Source organism: Cupressus sempervirens, chromosome 10 (genome assembly GCF_028749045.1).
Source record: "Cupressus sempervirens isolate cs-2001-9-10 chromosome 10, ASM2874904v1, whole genome shotgun sequence".
Lineage (NCBI taxonomy): Eukaryota > Viridiplantae > Streptophyta > Pinopsida > Cupressales > Cupressaceae > Cupressus > Cupressus sempervirens.
Window position 1 is genome coordinate 359,717,123 of NC_143127.1, and position 23,098 is coordinate 359,740,220.

Below are 23,098 nucleotides of genomic sequence, written 5' to 3' on the forward strand. Positions count from 1 at the left end.
TGCTCTCTTCTTCCCAATTTGCATCAAACTCATATGAACATAAACATGTAATATCATTCTCCCCACTTTGATTCAAGTAACCACTCTCATCATCTTCTTCATACCATGCCTCTTCATCATATATCAAATCAGCAACATTGTTCACATCACTTGAAACACAACTTTCAACCTCTTCACCTAGATAAAACTAAGATGAATGCCTTGCAACTTCATGATTAGTTACATTCTCAACACAAAGAAAATCATCAATAGGAGAAGCAACAACTGAAATTAAATATTGTACATATAACTTATCAAATGAATCAACCTTAACATCTAATATTGAAGTACTACAAACATGTGCACTTTGTTTGGCAAAAACAAGATCATCTCTTTTTTGAAACAAAGAGACTTCAACTTCAACTTCACATATTTTTTATTCTGAATTTTTAATAAGATTATCTACAATAGTAAGGGAACATATACACTAATATGTATTTCAATACTCAACACGATACTACTCTTTATTTTTGACTTCATCATTCTGGAAAACACCCTTAGAGAAATGACTCCTAGTTAGTATGTACTTTTCATTGTTTTCAATCTCTATTGCCATCATTAATGCCTAATACAAAGTCTTGGGCTCCTTATCCCTCAACCGATAAATCATTTTCTTATCAAATGCATCCAGATAAACTACTAGACATACTTGATCATCTTGTCTAAATTTATCAGGAATCTCATTCAAGGTTCTTGCAAATATGATATTGAAAGCAAGAATAAGTTCACCATGCCTAATTTGAATTTTTAAGAACTTCTTAAAAGAATCAGAGATGCTTACCCTTTCCCTGAATTGCTACATGAAGGTTAAATGTAACTTACCTCAAGATGAAATAGAACATGTCGGCAGAAAGGAGAACCAATCTCTATCATCAGCTTCTAAAGTTTGAACAAACAACTTCATATGCACATCTTCATGAGCAATCTCAAAATCACCAATCAAATCACTGAACATCTAAATATGCTAATTGGTTGAATCCAAATGATTGCCACTGAACTTAGGCAAAAAAATTCTAAGATCATACGGCATGGTGTTTGGGAAACCATATATGTTATCAAAATATAATGGCATGTACCTCTTGGCAGAGATAGATCTATGATTTTGGTCAATGGATTGCATACTAGGTGAAAAGAAATTTGTCATTTCTTGCAAACTTACAACTCACGTAAATAACTTTCAGAATTTGTAGCTTCCAGTAGATCTGAAAACTCACCTACCAACTTAATCTCTAACATACTCCAAGATGTAAATACATTTTCTAAAACTATCTTTCATAGAATATGTTGAGATGCATTAAACATTTCTCCTACTTAGTGTTAAAATTCATTTTATGGAGAAACTTTTTATATAACTTACTTTCCTGAAAAATAAATCTCAAGAAAATGGAAAATACCTTAAATGTGATGTTTGCAAACCATTTCAATGCTGTGAGTAACAGTATATTTCAAATCTTGTCTTGATTTAGTAACTCTTGCATAGCATCGCATATTTTATTTACAACTATTTCCAAGGGCCTGAGATGACTTCCTCAAATCTGCATTCCAACTGTTGCAACCTTCACAATACCCTCAATTTCACAATTGCACTAGTACAGAGATATAACTTTGAGTCACCACTCACTAAGTGAGAAAATATTTTCCTAGCTTGCACAAAACAACAAGATGGGCTAGAATTTACAACAAGTATTTGAAAACTTACACACAACCTTGGAATTCCATACACTTAACAAAGTGAAAGAAACCTTTATTCTTGACCCTTAAATTCACAGCAGCACTTCATGTTCACTTATTTGTTACTAATCTTCAAAGATATTGTTGTCAAGAATAAGGCATAACTGAGAGACATAAATATAGTAGGAAGACGAGAACAAACATACAATTCCTAACTGATGTAGTATTTCATTGTGTCTCTCCCCAATAGAGTCACCATTTTGTTGGATTTCTTTTTGGTAAGGAACATATCAAGTGGATTTAAACCTGATACCAAGAAACAAAGACAAGGACAAGCCTAAGGATTAGCTAAATCCTATATTCAACAAGCCTAAATCTTAGTTCTGGGCCAACATTAACAAAGTCATCAAGACTCACTTCACTTTAGGCTCTACAGGACCAAGGTGGGCAAACCTTAGGGATTGATCTTATTATCTTCATACTCTTCTCTGCAAGACTATCCCCTATAGCAGGAATGGTCAATATTCTTCTATAATTTGCTGATAAAATTCTTGATCATAGTAGTTAACTACAACCAAAAAGTAATAGCAAATAAGTAATGACTAACACTTTTAGTTCTTAGTACATAAAAAGATAAATTGATATTCGATTAAAGTTTTTGATCTCAGCATAACCTAGGTATGCAATAGTACAGAACATGCAATCTCTAAGCTAACCAATCCCTTCTCCATTGGGCATCAACTAAACCTTAACATACACATAGACATCTAAAGTATACTCATATATCTAGACATCTGATCTATCTATCTAGCTTGCAAATAGACATCTATCTTCATAAAAACTCTCATACTTATTATAAAATTGTCTTGGTGAAAACTACAACCCTGTCAAGGTAAATAAGCATTTACTTGGCCCTTTGTTCCAATAGAAAAGCTATCTAGACATACAACCTTAAGGGATTGCAATTGAGTTTAAGCTCTTTGTTCTTAAAAACAAAACATTGCAAATAATAGATGAAGGAGATGAGAATCAAAATGAAACTAAGAAAAATGAAGCTCTTGTATTAATCTCATTGAAACCAATACATCATTTGTATGTCAAAACTTAGAAAATAACACCAAGGAATGACTGTATAGTATAAAATGCTTCAAAAGAAATACACTATTGCTATTCATAACAGAGGAATACTAAGAATGGTATCACAATAGTCAGGAAATTCTCCAACTCTAGAACCTTTATGGACTCACAATAGTGAGAAAATCTCAAAATTGGAACCTCTACAAAGAGAAAAGAAGAAAGATTTATAGAAGAGAAGATACTTCAAGATCTGGAATCTAAAACTAACATGTGTCCCACTAAAATTGTCTTCATTCTGATGTTGTTGAAACTGATCTTCTTCATCTACCTGCAATTAAAACCATAAATGATGTGACAAAATATCTGATATATCCCTCAAAACAATCAGCAAAATATCCTCTGAAGAAAATATCAGATACACATCATAAACTGTGTTAGAGCTTCAAATCTAATCTCGGCTTGTCACTTATGCTTTTGCCATGAAATTCAATTATATTGTCGACAAAAACTCCATTGCTTCCAACTGCCTCTAAAACAATCAAATCGTCCCTCATAACTATTAATGAAATCAAATATGATACAAATATGGCTATATCTGATCTTATTTCTCTTTGAAAACATCAAATTAGCATTTTATCACTAAGGAGCCCTGAAATTACAAATCTATCTGTAGCTACATCTGGGAAATCCCTGGATAAAAACTGATTGTAGAAATGGAAAATTCATCTCTTGTCGATTCCGATGGTATATTATAGTGCATACTTCAAATGAAAATCATGCCTCTGATTTCCATTTGAAAATCCAGCCCCTAGGCTATGAATAATCATTAAAATTTGAAAAAAAAATTAAAAATTTACATAGTTAGAACTATATAAAATCTTATATCAATTTAAAACTCTCAACTTTAAAAATCTGAGCGTTAAAATAAATGAAAAATCTCTAAACCCTTAATTTTTTATTCCTTTTCCATTTTTGTACAATCCACTGATGCCACTTGTAGGATTCTGTTTGCCACTTCACCATCCAAGTGGGCCCCACATTTTCTCATATTTAATACTTGAAAATGGAAATTTCATAGCATTGGGAGTTCACTAACTTCATCTCCTAATCTACCAAGGATATTGTAACATCTCAATGGCGTAGCATCTAGTGGCCACACGGTTGTCATGACATTGTAGGTCCTTAATTTTTCATTTCTGATCATATGACCTGGCATAGCATCTTACCCTTTAATTTGAAACCTCCCGATCTCACATGAAATCATAGCACCGTGACCCAAATTCTCCAAGCTTCCAATCTAATGAACTACATCTAACTTCTTGCTATGTGGCACTCCTTTCTTGTGCTCAATTGGTCAAAACAACATTGACCCAGTATAAGACCGCTGGGAAATCTGAACAAATCAGCCAAGGTTCCCCAAGGAGTGAAGCCTAACGGCTTAATTAGTTCAATTATATGAGAATTATTTGTAATGATGGACATATTATACACAAGTGTAAATGAAGATAAAGCATTGATGCATATTATGCTAGTGGACCTATAAAATGATGTAAGAACGTGATATATACTCTTTATACCTTAGAATAATGATAGACAAGTATGCAATCTAAGTAATAAGATATTCACATTTTTTGATAAAGTTGATAAATATGTTAGTAACCATACTAATAGGTAAAGGATAAAAAAGATTACTAATTTTTTCCTATAAATAAATCCTCCACTACTAAACATAAGTGTGACGAATCCTGCACGATAGCCATTGCGGCTACCAAAGGTTGGAAAATTCATCAAATGGATGTGAAAATTGCCTTTCTAAATGGAACTATTGAGGAAGAAGTATAATTAGAGCAAACTAAAGGGTTTGTGACTCATGATGTTGCTTCTTATATGTGTAAATTAAAAAAGGCTCTATATGGACTCAAACAAGCTCCACGAGCCTGGTATAAAAGGATTGATAAATATCTACTAAGTCTTGGCTTCTCCAAGAATGATGTTGATCCAAATCCTTATTTTAAAGTAACTGAAGGTGATATGTTTTTTCTAATCCTTTATATTGATGACCTTCTGATTACAGAAGAAGACCACCTCATTAATCAATGTAAGAAAGAATTGACTTCTGAATTTGACATGAAGGACTTAGGGATTTTTAATTACTTCCTTGGATTGAAAGTTTGTCAGAAGAGAAGAAACATCTTTCTAAATCAAAAGAAGTATACAACCGATATTTTGAAATGATTTGGAATGTGAAACTGTCAACCTATGTCAACACTTATGGAAACCAATTTACATAAGCTAAAGGAAGCAACTGTTGAATCCATTCTTATTGATCCCATTTTATTCTTAGAAAGTAGAAAATATTATTTCAATTTGAGAGTGATTCTATGTGTATTAGTTTGATTACACAGTTATGTGTCCAAATTAATAACCATTTAAATTATTTTCTTAGGAAAATTGTTTGGTCAACAATTCAAGTTGGACTATCCACGCACCATAACTGTAAACATTTATGATGTGAGACAGTGATTCAAAACTCCATAATTAGAGAAGAATACCAAATGACGTTGCAACAATGTATTTGCCTTTATATTTTGTTGTTTGTTTATCTTTCTTTTCATTTTTGAAAACATGTAAGAATATTTTATAATTAAGAAATAGGAAGATGTTTTTGTAGTTTTTTTGGTGAAGTGTTCATATAAATAAAAATAAAATTTTTTTAAAAAAATGATTGATTTATTTCTAAGTCAAACACTAAGCAAAAAAATCATCAATTACATTCTAGAGATATGCAATACTTGAGGTGATGAATCAATAAAATAGAAAGGATAAATGTTAGCATCAAATGATTCAAGTTAAGAAAGATGAACTTCATTTTCATTCATAAAACCCTATTAATGGCCTCTAGATTCAATGCTATGCATACATATTTATGCCTGAAACATTTTTCTAACAGCCAATTTAATATGTCAGCATTCTTTTCTAGGTGCCATTGTCTGCATTCATGATAGAGTTTTTTGATGGTTGTACAAGTTTCCAGACATAAGACCATCAAGAAATCCAAAGAAATCGGCCAAGGTTTCCCAAGGAGTGAAGCCTATCGGCTTAATTAGTTCAATTATATGAAAATTATTTGTAATGATGGACATATTATATACAAGTGTAAATGAAGATAAAGCATTGATGCATATTATGCTAGTGGACCTATAAAATAGTGTAAGAACGTGATACATACTCTTTATACCTCAAAATAATGATAGACAAGTATGTAATCTAAATAATAAGATATTCGCATTTTTTGATAAAGTTGATAAATATGTTAGTAACCATACTAATAGATAAAGGACAAAAAAGGTTACTGTTTTTTTTTTCCATAAATAAATTCTTCACTACTAAACATAAATGTGACGAATATTTTTAAATTTTTTCGTATAACAGCTTATCTATAACATTTCTTCCATATTTCTTTTTAAGTAATTTAACATATGAAATCATAACAAAATATTAATATTTTACCTTCAACATTTATTGTATAAATTTTTTTTAAAAATCAAACTTATAATTATAATTTAAATGAGTTTGAATTTTATTTCATATTTTTATCTACTTAATTTTATTTAGTTGAATACTAACTAATTCAATTAAAACTTAAAAGATTAAAAAAACATAGTATATCAATATTCAGAAATTAAAAACACATAAACATATCATTCATTTATCATTTTCCTTTTTTTAAAGTTTAATATCATATACAAATTTTTTTAGCTATCTAAAATGGGAGAAAGGGGTAGCTGTTGTATAGGTCATCCAAAGAGAGTCAAAGCTATTCCTTACCATTAACATTAGTCATTGCTCTCGACAAATCTTAATTTATTTTTTAATATGAGCTCATTCAAGCAGAGACCATTAATTATCTCATTCGTTGCCAACTAATTACAGACATGTTTACATATTCGAATTGAATCCTCGTACTAAATGGCACCGTGCTAATCGAGGAGAACCAATCGTTCGAATACTTTCCCTACAATGGCCTACTTCATTACCAGCATTGGATTCATGTCCCCCTTTTTTACGAACAGTTTGAGCAGGTTCTTGGAGAATCCGCTCACCATTGCAACGCCCTTTTCTTCTTTCATCACCGGTGTGCTCTGCGAATCGCGGAGGTTCCAAAACACAATCTTGGGAGGCGCTCCATACCCTGCCTCTGTATATTTCCTCTTTATCACCATGTAATCTGTTTCCCACGGATTTAACGAGGCTTCGTCGAATTCCATGTCACTGAACACAAACAGCTATTTTATCATCTTCTCCGGCTGCAGCTTGCATTTGCGAGCCCTTGTGAGAATCTCATCAAACACTCTCTGAAAATCAGTGTTCCCGTCCCAATCCATTTTTTTGGTAAAGCTGTACTTGTTTAATCTGAAAGTGAATTTGCAAGTGTATTGGCTAGTGACCTTTTAAGGCTTTATGGTTGCCAACTATACTAACTACTGACTAGTGTACTATCTATTATTACTAATTTCAGTGTCACCATTATCAACTTGGCTATCATCTCTTTCGTATCATTTATATGTTAGTTTTATTAACTTTTGATTAATTAGAGATCAATGCCAGAAGATGCATTTCGAGGCCAGTTGCCCTAAAAGACCTAGAGCCACATGAAATTTTCTAGAATGGAGACACATGGAAAGTTTTGCATGGAAACCATTAACTAGAATTTAGTGAACATCACATCAAGATTAAAATCATAAATATGGCATTGACAGTTACAGTTATGACATTCCATTTACAACCACCTTGGTAGGCACTCCGATTGTCCAACATTAATGCAAGTACATTTCCCACATTTGCAAATTAATAGGAATACAAAAAAAAAAGATATGAAAGATCGTGAATGTCGAACAATTTAATGCAGCTTCCACTAAAGAGTCTCTTCAATGCCTCTTTCACTATCATTTCTCAAATTCTCAGATTGGTTTACAGAGTTTCTTAGTTTGCAAACTATTAGTAGTCAAATAAGAGATCCAAAAATATAGTAGACAAATAAGGGATTCAAATGTTTACGGGATCATGCCTTACATACTATTAATAGTCAAATAAGGAGGTGTATGCAAAATGTGAGAAAAGTGTACACCTTCATGTTAAAGAAATTTCTAATTTCTCAATGGGAGTAATGGATTTAAGAGAAGTGTACATGCATCCACTATAGATATTTCCACTATGAAATACCCTCAAGAAAGGACACATAAAGGGAAATAGGAACATGACAAAAAGAGAACACAAGAGGGATCTACCAATTTTGGGATCCACCATTAGAATCAAGCAAGTCAAATTGAAAATCTTTCCCATCTCATTTCGTATTGTTAAAAAAGATGAAGCTAACACTTTGTAGTAAGTCCGACGCTGTTAATCCATTCTTAGTACAAATTAAATTTTGTAATATGAGTAGTTCTTGAAGGGCCTTCATTTTTTGCAATAGTTTATCATATCGATTTTTGGTAGGATTCATCTACATGTCATGAAAATGAAGAAAAAAGTACACAATTCCAAAGGAAATGGTCATAACTAAAGAGGTATAGGGAAAGAAAAGTCAAGAGAATATATAAACCAATCCACAATCATAGAAAACAATATTAAACAATTTTGCCTATTTAGCAACAATATTATATTCTTTAAAATGGTAAGAACCAAGAATAGAGAGAGAGTTTTAAAAACTGTAAATTACAAGGTATTCTTATGACATTGTTGGGTAAATCCTCTTTGTTATTGCGTCTCAATCTTCTTGTTGTCTTAGCTTCATTATTCTAGTATGCACAAAATGAAAGTGTGAATAATAGCTTAGGTACAAAAATGAATGTCTTAATAAATAGAAATAAATTATAAAGTGTCAAAATGGTGACTCACTTCATTTTATGTTCAACTATAATTATTTTAGTACTATGACATTGAGTAGGCATGGCGAAGCTTCCTTTAGATAGCTATAAGATTTTGTAAGTTCAGCTAGCCAAACATAAAATGACTTATTTGTAACTTCAAACTGATGTTCATAGTGTGTTTGTCTCAATAAAATATATATAGGTTGCAGAAGAGCTCATGTAAACCTTAACCTCTTTCGTTTATGCTTAAAGATATCTTGAAATTTTTGTCTTGCGACATTACCTTTAAGAAAAGAAAATCTTGGTTTGATACAAAAGTTAATAGCATTGTGTGAAGGTAGCTAGAACCAACATAAATCTCATAAGTGAGATAATCATTGATAGTTATTGTGATTGTGAGCGAGCAAGCGTATCCGTAGTTAAGGAAGAAGGAAGAAGGTGCATCATGAACCATAACATCATATATAATATAAAAGGGATACGCATCATCTAAAATGTGAAACTGCTTTGCATTCATGTGAAAGCTTACAAGCAAACCTTTACAACTAGTCCTTCAGTTTCATTGAAATGCTCCAATGCTCTCAGTTTTTGAACTTCTATCTTTGCATCTATCCTATACGGTAGTAGTATCTAACCTTCCAAAATGAGAATTCCATTTCAGGAAAGATATGACTTGGAAGCTGTGTTACCAGAAACACAATGGGGAAAGGTGTCTTGTGTCTGAATGGCCAAAATGAATATCTCGATTGTAGATGGTTGTTTCTGCATTGTCTTGGTGTTTCCAAGCCAATGCAGAAATTTCAATGTATGGGAAATTCGAGTTGTCTGTTTGCAATTAATGTAGAAAGCAATTGTCACTGCAAAATTTTCTACAGCTGTAAGTTGCAGAACAACTAGATCTAGTTAAGAAAGAAGCATAACTTGCACAGTAACTTGCACGCCAGTAATAAATCAAGAAAAAAACACAGAATGAAAATAAAATTCCATATTCTTCTTACAATATGCATAGAAGCATCCATTATTTATTATTTTATACAATGCAAAGTTGCCGCATCAAACGAGGCTTGCGGATGAAGCTATGATAATCATCAGTTTGCATGAGAAAAAAAATGAAAAAAAAGTACCGTAACTACATAAATCACGGTGAAGAGCATGATTGACTAACACTTGGGCAATATGCAGGAGATCTTACCGCCAATCCTTAGTATCGTTAGTTAGGGCCTATACATGCGGAGGAAGAAGTGAAATGAAGGAACAAAGATCACCTGTATTAACGGATTGCAGCTCTGAAATCCTCCATTAAACTAAAGTCCAACATTAACAGTCACATAATACTAATGGAATGCATAGAACACGCTATGAGTTTCCATAGATTAAGAATGTGGTCTTGATTTAGCAAACAGGGCAGTCAAGCAATGTGCATAAATCCTATGAGTGGACCAAGTTCAAAGCATATAATAATGCAATCAACGTATGCGCTGCCATTAAACCCAAATCAGTTAATATAAATAAAACATAGAATTTATACAGTACACAGGATGAAAATATAGTAGCAAACTTTATCACCTACATATCTTATTTGAGTACAGTGTCAAAATTCCAAGATAAAATGTTGGTTTAATCGAGAACAACCAATCGTTCGAACATCTCCCCTGCAGTGGCCTCATGTAAAACTAGCATCGGAGCCATTTCCTCATTCTCTGAAACCGGCGTTGCATTCATTTCCCCGTTACTCAAGAACAGTTTGAGCAGGTTCTTGGAAAATCCGCTCACCATTGCAACGCCCTTTTCTTCTTTCATCACCGGCGTGCTCCCCGAATCGCGGAGGTTCCAAAACACGATCTTGGGAGGCGCTCCGTACCCTGCCTCTCTATATTTCCTCTTTATAACCATGTAATCTGTTTCCCACGGATTTAACGACGCTTCGTCGAATTCCATGTCACTGAACACAAACAGCTGTTTTATCATCTTCTCCGGCTGCAGCTTGCATCTGCAGGCCATGCTTAGAATCTCATCAAACACTCTCTGAAAATCAGTGTTCCCATCCCAATCCATTTCTTCGGTAAAGCTGTACTTTTCCGCCAGCGTGTCGCCCTCGACCAACTGTAGCTCCGGGTTCGCGCTGAAAGTGATTACGTGGCCCTTCCAAGGCTCGGCGCTCAATTCAGAAACGAGCAATCCGAGAGCGATGCAGACTTCCATGGGAAGCCCCGTCATGCTGCCTGACACGTCACACACCGCCAAGCTGTCCGACAACCTCCCTTCCCTGCTCATGTCTTCCACCATTCGCAGCCACTGGAGCTCTGCCACGTCATCCTCGCCCTCCGACTGAAGAGCTTGTTGGACTATTTCATGAGGAAGCAGTGCTCCGGCCGCTATCTTCTTTTTCCCCCTTTTCACATCTTCAAGAAACTCAGCGAATCTTTCTGGGTCGTGCTTCAGGAAGAGCTTTTTGTAGTTCTTCATTGCAACAGACGCCACTCTGTTGTATGGCAGTTGGCTCCACAAATTAGCACTCATATACACCTCCGGCAACTGCAATGCCTTTCGCAGTGGAACCAGCACTTGTTTCCTCAGCCTGTCGCGGACTCTGTATGCATAATGCCGCTCGTCTGCCACGTCAGGGTACTCTTCGCGCGGGAAAACCCTCTTCGCAATGTTCTCGCAGAGAAGAGTGGAAAGATCGTAGCAAGAGTCGAGAGAAGGGCACCATTTTGCAGCCAGGCTTATGTCCCTCAATTTGCCCGAGTTTAGCGCCGCCAAATCCTTCGCCAGTAAACTGGCGAAATGCTGTGCTATTTCATCGTGGAGCGCTCTGTAGCTTGAATCTTCAGTGTAGCGCTTGACGGCTCTCGACGCATCTTCCATCAATTTTTGCCTCCTCGCAACACTCGCTGCTGCACGCTTCTGCTTTCCTTCCAACAAATCTTCTTCAATCCGCTCTTCTCTGGGTCTGAGAGTCCCCCGCTTTTTGGCCTCCCTTGCAGCGGCGCCCTTCCTGGAAAAAGGGCCGGAAGTCCCGCGCTTATTATGCCTTCGCTTAGATCTGGCTCTGGCAAGCTCCATCTTCACCTTGTGCGCTGCTTTCTGGGTCTTTCTTAGATTAGTCCATTGGGGTCCTTGCAGCATGCGGAGAAGCATCTCTGGAAGATCTTTGTGGTACCCGAATTCAGCAAAGGCGGAGAGATTTGCGAGGAGGGTTTTGGGGTGGTGGGAATGCATCCAACAGACGGCGGCGTAGAATCCCTCTCTGTCAGATTTGCCCGTTCCTCGGACTCCTCTCAATTGACAGACCAGCTTGAGAGCCATGAGAGGGTTTTGCTTCCACGCGGCTTCCAGCAATTGGACAACCCTCTCAGACGGAGTGTCCGGCACAACATGGAAGAAAAAGTCGAGGCAGGCGTCCCCAGAGGACAAATACGTTGGAGAGCAGTTCTCCGTCCGCCCCATGAGAGGGGTTTCCGTTTCTTCCAACACCATGCCGCGCTTCAGCATCTCTATGAAGTCATTCTCCCCTTCCCCTGTTTCTACCTTTTCCTTAACAGAGAAATCGCAGAGCTCTGGAGGACCCAGAAGAAGAGCCATCGAGATAATTGAAAAGATGAAAACTGATTCAAAGCAGATGGGATCGAGTTTGATATTGCAGAGATTGGAGGGTCTGAGCCTTGGGAGAGTTCCGAATGTGGGATTGAATTTGTAGATGGTGAAGCTCAGAAAACTTGGGGATGAAGCAATCATAGCGCGCACCGAAAGCGACCGAATCAAAACACTAAGGGCCCGTTTGTTTGCTGGAATAGGAATAAGAAAATTAGAATTGATTTGGTATTTTTTGTTTGGTCTGCCAAATCAGAATAGGGAATATGGAATTCTATTCTAATTTTACCCTAAATACAAAGATATGTCTATTCCAAAAAAAAAAAATGTTATTGGAATGGCTCATTCCTATTCCACATAATACTTTTCAAAATTTTACAATTGTTTGGAGTCTGCCATTATTCATTTTAGCGCTCATTTTTGACACATCGTTTTCATTGTTCCTATCGAGGTTGTGGAGGAGGGTTTATGCTTTGGATGCATCGTTTTCACTATTCCCATCGAGGTTGTTGAGGACGGTTTATGCTTTGGACATCTGAGGACGGTTTATCGTGGTATGTATGTTTCATGTTAATCTCTGTTTATCACATGTAGTATGTGCCATTTAAATTCTTGGAAATTGAACTCTTCATGAGGGCCATGGAAATGTTCACAATATTTTCATGACCCACAGATTGAAAATGTTTGAGATCCATTAATAGCAGCACGGTGCTTCCTTCACATCATATACCTACCTCTGCAATAAGTAGAAAAGGCAAACTCATTGCTGTGCTTCCGGACTCTTATTTTGCTCATTCTCTTCTTTATGATGTAAAAACAATTGTTGCGGCATAATGATGTAAAACTCAAAGTTATAGTAATGATAGCAATATGTATTTTGATCTTCTGTCATGTAAACAAAAGAAGCTATAGAGACACCGACCCAGATGTAAAATCACCCCCACCCGTAGGTACATTTTGCGTTTCCAAAATATCTAGTAGGGCATGAACTTTTCTCTGTGTCTTATAAACCAAGTTCTAATGCACACCGCTCACTGTACTTGCCCAATCAAAAATGTGAATATGCTGACCTTTTATTGTGAATCCTGACCAAAAGTCATTATCCTATATGAAAATTAATATGATAATATGCTAAAGTGTAAGAGGGACTATGCAGAAACTATTCCTGGCTTCCACTATTTTTGGTAGGGAAGATAAATCATTTTTCCAACAGTTTAATTACACAACTCTTCAAATTTGCACAAATTAGTAAGGAATATTTATGAGTGCAAGTGAAATGTGAAAGGTGTTATGCAAGCAGCCTCAATTTCATGAGCATCTCAGCAAGGTGCAAATGATCAAGCAAAGCAAGGGGCAGTTGATCAAGCATGAAAGGTATAGTTTCTTGTAAGTTGTAACTTAGAAGGATTTTAGTTTCTTGTAAGTTGTAACCTGATTCCTGAAAAATAGTTTCTTTGACCATATTTGTTGATAAAAGTTATAGTTTTACCCTCTTATTTTGACAATATCTTACATGTCTATTCAGGAATAGGCTTCTTTAAACCCTTACCATTTGTAATCGCTGAAAAAAGGCATTTTGTAGTCTAACTCCTGGTAAGGTAGATCTTACATTCTCAGTCAATTGTTTTTTATTTCAAATTCTATTGCACTTTCAATAAAAGACTATGTAAGCTAGGTAGGATTTAAGTTGGCCTTCTGAAAACCTAAATGCCTATAAATGTAGAGTTATGTTCTTTGAAATCCTACCTAACAAATTGAATATGAGTGTATCAGATGTATTTTGATCTTCTATCATGTAAACAAAAAAAGCTATAGAGACATTGACCCAGATGTAAAATCAACCCCACCCGCAGGTACATTTTGCATTTCCAAAATATCTAGTAGGGCATGAACTTTTCTGTATGTCTTATAAACCAAATTCTAATGCACACCGTTTGCTATACTTGCCGAATAAAAAATGCAAATATGCTGACCTTTTATTGTGAGTCCTGACCCAAAGTCATTAGCCTATATAAAAATTAATATGATAATATACTAAAGTGTAAGAGGGACTATGTAGAAACTATTCCTGGCTCCCACTATTTTTGGTAGGGAAGATAAATCATGTTTCCAATAGTTTAATTATGAACTCTTCAGATTTGCACGAATTAGTAGGGAATATTTATGAGTGCAAGTGAAATGTGAAAGGTGTTGTGCAAGCAGCCTCAATTTCATGAGCATCTCGGCAAGGTGCAAATGATCAAGCAGAGCAAGGGGCAGTTGATCAAGCATGAAAGGTATAGTTTCTTGTAAGTTGTAACTTAGAAGGATTCCAGTTTCTTGTAAGTTGTAACTTGATTCCTAAAAAATAGTTTCTTTGACCATATTTGTTGATAAAAGTTATAGTTTTACCCTCTTATTTTGACAATATCTTACATGCTTGTTCAAGAATAGGCTTCTTTAAACCCTCACCATCTGTAATCGCTGAAAAAAGGCATTTCACAGTCTAACTCTTGGTCAAGTAGATCTTACATTCTCAATCAGTTGTTTTTTATTTCAAATTATGCTACACTTTCAAGAAAAGACTTTGTAAGCTAGGTAGGATTTAAGTTGGACTTCTGAAAACCTAAATGCCTGTAAATGTAGAGTTATGTTCTTTCAAATCCTACCTAACAAACTAAATATGAGCGCATCAGATGTATTTGTTTTGTTTTTGAGCTCAGATGTAGAGAGTTCAATATTTAATTTTTAGCAACTTTATTTAGTGACTCTGTAATTTGCTCTTGCACAAATACAGAGTAATTGCAATGGTCAGTTGAATTATCACATGCTATCAAGATCATATTATATAAGCACCTAAAAATGGTCAAGAGGTCAATTGATAAAATCCCAATAAATTGAATCAAAGTCTAGTTGTGTTATTAAATATGATCAATTTAATTTCATAATTAAACTTGCCAATAATCAAATAATTCTCCTAGCCACTTAATTAAATCAAAATAAAAAATTCACATGTGGATACTTGGAAATTATTTAAATTGATTTAATTAAATGCTTAAAAGAGATTAACCACCTTGACATAATTCAACTAAAGAGCAAAGCAAAATGATCGCTCACGTGCCTTTTCTATCTCTACCATTCCTTTTAAATGAATGATCTTGACCATTGATTTACAAACAGAACTCTTTAAAGCCTTGAGAATCTATAAATCCACATCAAAATCAAGTCATTTATATACAACATTTTCTATTAAGGAGATTAGGCTACTATGAGACTTGCATTGAAAAATCATCATTCTAGTTGAATTGCATCATTTTATCTTATTTATCATTCCATTTGATCATGTAGCTTCATAACTACATAGTTTTAGCTTCCATCTTAGACCAATTTCATTGTGAATTACATCATCAAGGATCACATTGCATCCATTTATCACTTGTGGTGTCCACGGGAGAATAAGTTATAGTGGATGTTGGATGTTGAGAGAAGAAGTTATGCTCCCTTACTATCAAAATCTTTCTTTGTTTGTGTTTTATATTTTTGAAATATGTAGTCCATATTGTGGTTCTAGGTATTTTATGGATTCTATTGATGATGTTGAAGTTCAAGGAGCCATTGTTAGGAAGTTGAAGGTCATGTGTTTGCTTGGTGTTTTTCTTGCAACCCTTGTTGTGTACATAGTGGCATCTTACAAAGAAGGTAGAAGACAAGGGCGTAAGTGAAGAAGAGCTACATGTCCTTTTTATAAGCATATTATCCATTCCAATCACACAAATTTCCATGACCAAATACACATGACTAGAGTAGCCTTCTTTCACTTGGCTAAAATTCTAAGAGAAAAAGGGAGCATTCAAGACACAGTAAACATAACATTAGAAGAACAACTTGTGATGTTCTTGCATACACTTGGCCACAATATAAGGAATCATAAGATTGGCCATAACTTTGGTCACTCAGGAGAGACAGTGAGTCGATACTTCCACAAGGTCTTGAAGGCTATGTTAGCATTATATAAAAAGTATATGTTACCCTCTGCTCCAACCACTCCTCTGGCAATCACTGGGAAGGACCATTTTGATCCTTTCTTCAAGGTAAACATCATAATGACATATGTTTCTTTGCTATAGAATCAATAATATTAATATGTATTTGATAATACTATTTATTTTTACAAGATTGTATTGGTGCACTTGATGGAACCCATGTGCCAGTTACTATTGATGTGGAAAACCAAGCAAAATATAGTGATAAAAAAGGCAACTTGTCATAGAATGTTTTAGGTGTTTGTTCGTTTGACTATAAGTTTCAATACGTTCTTGTTGGTTAGGAAGGGTTTGTTGCAGATAATCGGGTGCTTGCTTCGACTCTCTCTAGAGTAGATCCACTTGTGGTTCCTCTTGGTATATTAATTCATATTTTATATGATTCTATGATATCTAAACTTCTATGATATAGTTTGACTATAATGTTTTTTCTATTTGTGTAGGGAATTTTATTTAGTTGATGTTGGATACCCAAATGTACCTGGGTTTCTTGGTCCATATCGTTATACTCGTTACCACCTAAAAGAGTTTTGTAGAGCGAACCCAATCAACAGTCCTCAAGAGTTATTTAACCATTGATACTCCTCTCTTAGGAATGTAATAGAGCATACATTTGGTATTTTGAAGCAATGATTTCCTATCCTGAAGCATGTGACATCCTATAATATCACGACCCAAACAAGGATTGTATTAGCATGCACCATACTACACAATTTCATTATAGTGGAGGACGGTGTTCCATCTAAAGTGGAATTAGAAGACGATGATGGTCGTGCTCTGATAAATATGCCAATTCTTGAGACTTATGGGATGAATCGACGAGATAGAGATGATTAGACAAAATTTTGAGATGAAATAGCTCGAAGGATGTGGGAAGACTACAATTCTCGCACTTAATTGTACCACAAAACATGAACATTTATTTGCACTTTATTTGTCATATTTATTATCATCTATATATGGAAATTTGATGTTTGTTTGAAGGGGATGTAAGCGTGTTGTATTGTCTTCTCAATAATTTTTTCTATATTTCAATTATAGAACAATAGTTTGTCATATTTATTATCATATGTATATGGAAATTTGATTTTTTTTGAAGGGGATGTAAGCGTGCTGTACTGTCTTAAGCCGTGCTTACATAGCATATATATACACATATAATATACATATGCAATACACATGATACACACTTCCAATTCAATAGAAACAAACTTACCATAGCAATTGCTTTAAAAATGAACATATCTTTGTCATCAATTTCTTCACCATTCTTCTCACCTTGCAAGATAAGTACATCTATGAAGTCCATCTCTTCATTCTCTTTTGTTGGGTTTTCCCTGTGCTTCTCCACTATTCTCTACATGTAGGGGTTGAGTTTCCATTGCACCTTCTTCATAGCCCTCTCATACCCTTGCAAATCAAGCCACTTCAACCATGGAATATAATCTCCAATATTGATAGCCGCATGGAGCACAAATCACTCTTCAATTAGATGTGCAATTTCTTCATATGACATCCCTCCCTCTCCTAAATACTCATCCCCCATTATCATGCTCATCAGAACATTCAAAGTCATTTGAGACAATTTACACTTCGCATATTAACTATTCTTTTCATTTGAACCTCTTGAAAGAGATATTTCACAGTTTCACAAATCTCCCTTATTCTCTTGGGCTAGTATGCTTGGATCTATTTAGAAGAACTAATGATCAAAACAGGGCGACTACCAAATCTAAGGTGCATAATGGGTCCATAAAATTTTGAGAGTGAATCAAGAATTCTATGCCAGGGCTTTTCTTTGTCCATCAGAAGATGAAATGACCTATTATGGGGAGGGCTCTGGGCCCTTGAGGTAATCTAAGGTTACCAGTTATATCTTTTTTCAGCAAAATAACTATTATTGCAAAGAGAAAAATCGTGGCAAACCCAACTGTAAAACTAAAATTCATGCTCGATGATATAATCAAGAGTACCCAATTCACACTCCCCTTATTCTCCATGTTTTTGTTTGATGAAATGATCAGTTGATGAGGTATATAAAGACACCCTGAACAACTATTTGTTTAATAAGTTTCTTTTTTTTTAATTGACAATATACTACTGTACAATACACTTTTTTTTGAATGATTGTCTATCAAAGTGAAGGTTATCATGATGTAGTAATTTGTTTTTCCTAATTGTCGAATTGTTGAAAACTCAAAAGGATAATTATTGGGGAATTTTCATCTGGTGAATGTGTTTGTCTAAAATTCCTAACAATTAGCCATATTATGAAATTCTATGGGAAAGCATGGTAGGGGGTCGGGATCCTGTCCTTGAGGTTTTGGCACTTCCATTGTGGGATTGATATACTTGATGTGGGACCCAATACTATTGCATCTCTCTAGCATATGTTTCACATTGATTCCAAATTTGATTGATTGATGGCAATCAGATATGTAATTACTAATCTTATAATTCTTGATGGACTGGCAAGTCAACTAAATAAGTGGACTATAGTTTACCTTTGTATTATAGGCTGTTGTTATTTTACTTAGAAATTCTTTTCTAATTCAAATTCAACTGACTTAATATGGCTTTACTTCCCATCATACCAGATCATAGTAGATCATTTTGCTCTACCATCCCTATTTTTTTAACGCTTGACTCAGAAAGATGTCTTAAGACTCATAATTGATGGACCTTTCTGTATTCCACATCATCGGTTGAACAGTGCCAAAACAAAATAAAAGAAATGTTGTAAAAGTCTTATAAAAAAAAAAAAATTTAAAAAAAACTAAATCAATAGCAAAACCAATATTAGCTTGCCCAACATATATCAACTCCTAAACATGTGGAAAACATTTGATGCTTACATCTTGGTAAAACATAAACATTCAAGTTGAAATTCATTTCCCCATTTTTCCAGAATAGTTGCAGGGATGAGGGAATTTTTGTTCTTCGAAAAAATGTCAAAAGTTTTATTAAAATACTCATGAGGAAACATAAGAGCCACTACCATGGAAAATTAGAGTTTGATGTATAACAAATAAAATTTTTGATCTAAATTGTTCAATATGGAGAAGTATTTTGGGGGAAACTTTTCTATTGACCCATCTAATTTATCAAAGCCAACATTTCTAATGATCAGCTAATGAGGTATATAAAGACACCCTGAACATCTGTTAGGAGCACTTGAATTCCAACATATTTGAGATCCCAGCTAAATTTGTTGAAACATATGCTCTTAGGTCATCGTGTTGGTTAATGTAGTTAGAATAATATGGGGATTTGTTAGATCTGTATAGCCTCTTCATTGTTTTGATAATTTTGGTCTTCAAATAACACAGTCTAATACTCCAATATTATGTCATAAATTTTCATTTTGTTTTATGCATCTAAAATATTGTTTTCCAATTAACAATTGTTGAAAATATTATTCACCAATCTCCTGATGAGCATTGATGAGGGGCTTCATGTCACTGTTGTTTTAGGCACCATTGTCTGCATTCACGAAAAAAAATTTCGATGGCTGTATAGGTTTCCCGACGTAAGACCGTTGGGAAATCTGAACAGATCGGCCAAGGTTTCCCAAGGAGTGAAGCCTATCAACTTAATTAGTTCAATTATATGAGAATTATAAGTAATGATGGACATATTATATACAAGTGTAAATGAAGATAAAGCGTTGATGCAAATTATGTTAGTGGACCTATAAAATGGTGTAAGAACGTGATATATACTCTTTATACCTTAGAATAATGATAGAGAAGTATATAATCTAATTATTAAGATATTTGCATTTTTTGATAAAGTTGATAAATATGTAACCATACTAATATAGGTAAAGGATTAAAAAAGGTTACTATTTTTTTTCTGTAAATAAATTCTCCACTACTAAACATAAATGTGACGAATATTTTTTATTTTTTTTCAAGAAATTAGTAAATGAAATTTTGATATAATATCTTATCTATAACATTTCTTCCATTTTTCTTTTTAAGTAATTTAACATATGCAATCATAACAAAATATTAAGATTTTACCTTCAACATCTATTGTATAAAAATTTTAAAATGTCAAACTCATAGTTATAATTTAAATGAGTTTGAATTTTATTTCATATTTTTATCTACTTGATTTCATTTATTTGAATACTCACTAATTCAATAAAATCTTAAAAAATTAAAAAACATAGGATATCAATATTCACAAATTAAAAACACATAAACATGTCATTCATTTATCAGTTTCTTTTTTTAAAAGTTTGATATCATATAAAAAAAAAATTTAGCTATCTAAAATGGGAGAAAGGGGTAGCTGTTGTATAGGTCATCCAAAGAGAGTCAAAGCTTTTCCTTATAATTAACATTAGTCATCGCTCTCGACAAATCTTAATTTATTTTTTAATATGAGCTCATTCAAGCAGAGACCATTAATTATCTCATTCGTTGCCAAGCAATTGCAGACATGTTTACATATTCGAATTGAATCCTCGTACTAAATGGCACCGTGCTAATCGAGGAGAACCAATCGTTCGAATACTTCCCCTTCAATGGCCTGCTTCATTACCAGCATTGGATTCATGTCCCCATTGTTTACGAACAGTTTGAGCAGGTTCTTGGAGAATCCGCTCACCATTGCAACGCCCTTTTCTTCTCTCATCACTGGCGTGCTCTGCGAATCGCGGAGGTTCCAAAACACGATCTTGGGAGGCTCCCCATACCCTGCCTCTCTATATTTCCTCTTTATCACCATGTAATCTGTTTCCCACGGATTTAACGAGGCTCCGTCGAATTCCATGTCACTGAACACAAACAGCTGTTTTATCATCTTCTCCGGCTGCAGCTTGCATCTGCAGGCCCTGCTTAGAATCACATCAAAAACTTTCTGAAAATCAGTGTTCATACCCCACTCCATATTTTGGGTGAATCTGTACTTTTCCGCCAGCGTGTCGCCCTCGACCAAGTGTAGCTTTGGGTTCGCGCTGAAAGTGATTACGTGGCCCTTCCAAGGCTCGGCGCTCAATTCAGAAACGAGCAATCCGAGAGCGATGCAGACTTCCATGGGAAGCCCCGTCATGCTGCCTGACACGTCACACACCGCCAAGCTGTCCGACAACCTCCCTTCCCTGCTCATGTCTTCCACCATTCGCAGCCACTGGAGCTCTGCCACGTCATCCTCGCCCTCCGACTGAAGAGCTTGTTGGACTATTTCATGAGGAAGCAGTGCCCCGGCCGCTATCTTCTTTTTCCCCCTTTTCACATCTTCAAGAAATTCAGCGAATCTTTCTGGGTCGTGCTTCAGGAAGAGCTTTTTGTAGTTCTTCATTGCCACAGAGGCCACTCTGCTGTATGGCAGTTGGCTCCACAAATTAGCACTCATATACACCTCGGGCAACTGCAATGCCTTTCGCAGTGGAACCAGCACTTGTTTCCTCAGCCTGTCGCGGACTCTGTATGCATAATGCCGCTCGTCTGCCACGTCAGGGTACTCTTCGCGCGGGAAAACCCTCTTCGCAATGTTCTCGCAGAGAAGAGTGGAAAGATCGTAGGAAGAGTCGAGAGAAGGGCACCATTTTGCAGCCAGGCTTATTTCCCCCAATTTGCCCGAGTTTAGCGCCGCCAAATCCTTCGCCAGTAAACTGGCGAAATGCTGTGCTATTTCATCGTGGAGCGCTCTGTAGCTTGAATCTTCAGTGTAGCGCTTGACGGCTCTCGACGCATCTTCCATCAATTTTTGCCTCCTCGCAACACTCGCTGCTGCACGCTTCTGCTTTCCTTCCAACAAATCTTCTTCAATCCGCTCTTCTCTGGGTCTGAGAGTCCCCCGCTTTTTGGCCTCCCTTGCAGCGGCGCCCTTCCTGGAAAAAGGGCCGGAAGTCCCGCGCTTATTATGCCTTCGCTTAGATCTGGCTCTGGCAAGCTCCATCTTCACCTTGTGCGCTGCTTTCTGGGTCTTTCTTAGATTAGTCCATTGGGGTCCTTGCAGCATGCGAAGAAGCATCTCTGCAAGATCTTTGTGGTACCCGAATTCAGCAAATGCGGAGAGATTGGCGAGGAGGGTTCTGGGGTGGTGGGAATGCATCCAACAGACGGCGGCGTAGAATCCCTCTCTGTCAGATTTGCCCGTTCCTCGGACTCCTCTCAATTGACAGACCAGCTTGAGAGCCATGAGAGGGTTTTGCTTCCACGCGGCTTCCAGCAATTGGACAACCCTCTCAGACGGAGTGTCCGGCACAACATGGAAGAAAAAGTCGAGGCAGGCGTCCCCAGAGGACAAATACGTTGGAGAGCAGTTCTCCGTCCGCCCCATGAGAGGGGTTTCCGTTTCTTCCAACACCATGCCCCGCTTCAGCATCTCTATGAAGTCATTCTCCCCTTCCCCTGTTTCTACCTTTTCCTTAACAGAGAAATCGCAGAGCTCTGGAGGACCCAGAAGAAGAGCCATCGAGATAATTGAAAAGATGAAAACTGATTCAAAGCAGATGGGATCGAGTTTGATATTGCAGAGATTGGAGGGTCTGAGCCTTGGGAGAGTTCCGAATGTGGGATTGAATTTGTAGATGGTGAAGCTCAGAAAACTTGGGGATGAAGCAATCATAGAGCGCACCGAAAGCGACCGAATCAAAACATAAAGTGCTCCGCCCGTCGTGTATTGACGAAGACAAAAGTACGGGATGCTCGAGAATTGCCGTATTGATGCTGGCATAGACATTGGCCTCAAGAAGGAGGTGGTTCGCAGTAAACATTAGATTATTCTGTATGTCAGCACTCTTCTTAAATAAAATTAATTATTAATTATTATATTTATGGTACATGCTAATCTGTCACAAAAGATACTAAA

At 35.9% G+C, this 23,098-nt stretch overlaps 2 protein-coding genes across 2 annotated transcripts; both read right to left on the reverse strand.

Moving 5' to 3' along the window:
- Positions 1–10,131: 10,131 nt before the first annotated feature.
- LOC149534129 (uncharacterized) lies at positions 10,132–12,349 on the reverse strand. The gene has a single exon (XM_089805158.1). It carries the CDS (start codon positions 12,240–12,242, stop codon positions 10,275–10,277), a length of 1,968 nt encoding a protein of 655 aa, XP_089661284.1. The 5' UTR covers positions 12,243–12,349; the 3' UTR covers positions 10,132–10,274.
- An 8,246-nt stretch (positions 12,350–20,595) lies between these two features.
- Positions 20,596–22,807, reverse strand: LOC149534130 (uncharacterized). The gene has a single exon (XM_089805591.1). It carries the CDS (start codon positions 22,700–22,702, stop codon positions 20,768–20,770), a length of 1,935 nt encoding a protein of 644 aa, XP_089661717.1. The 5' UTR covers positions 22,703–22,807; the 3' UTR covers positions 20,596–20,767.
- Positions 22,808–23,098: the final 291 nt, after the last annotated feature.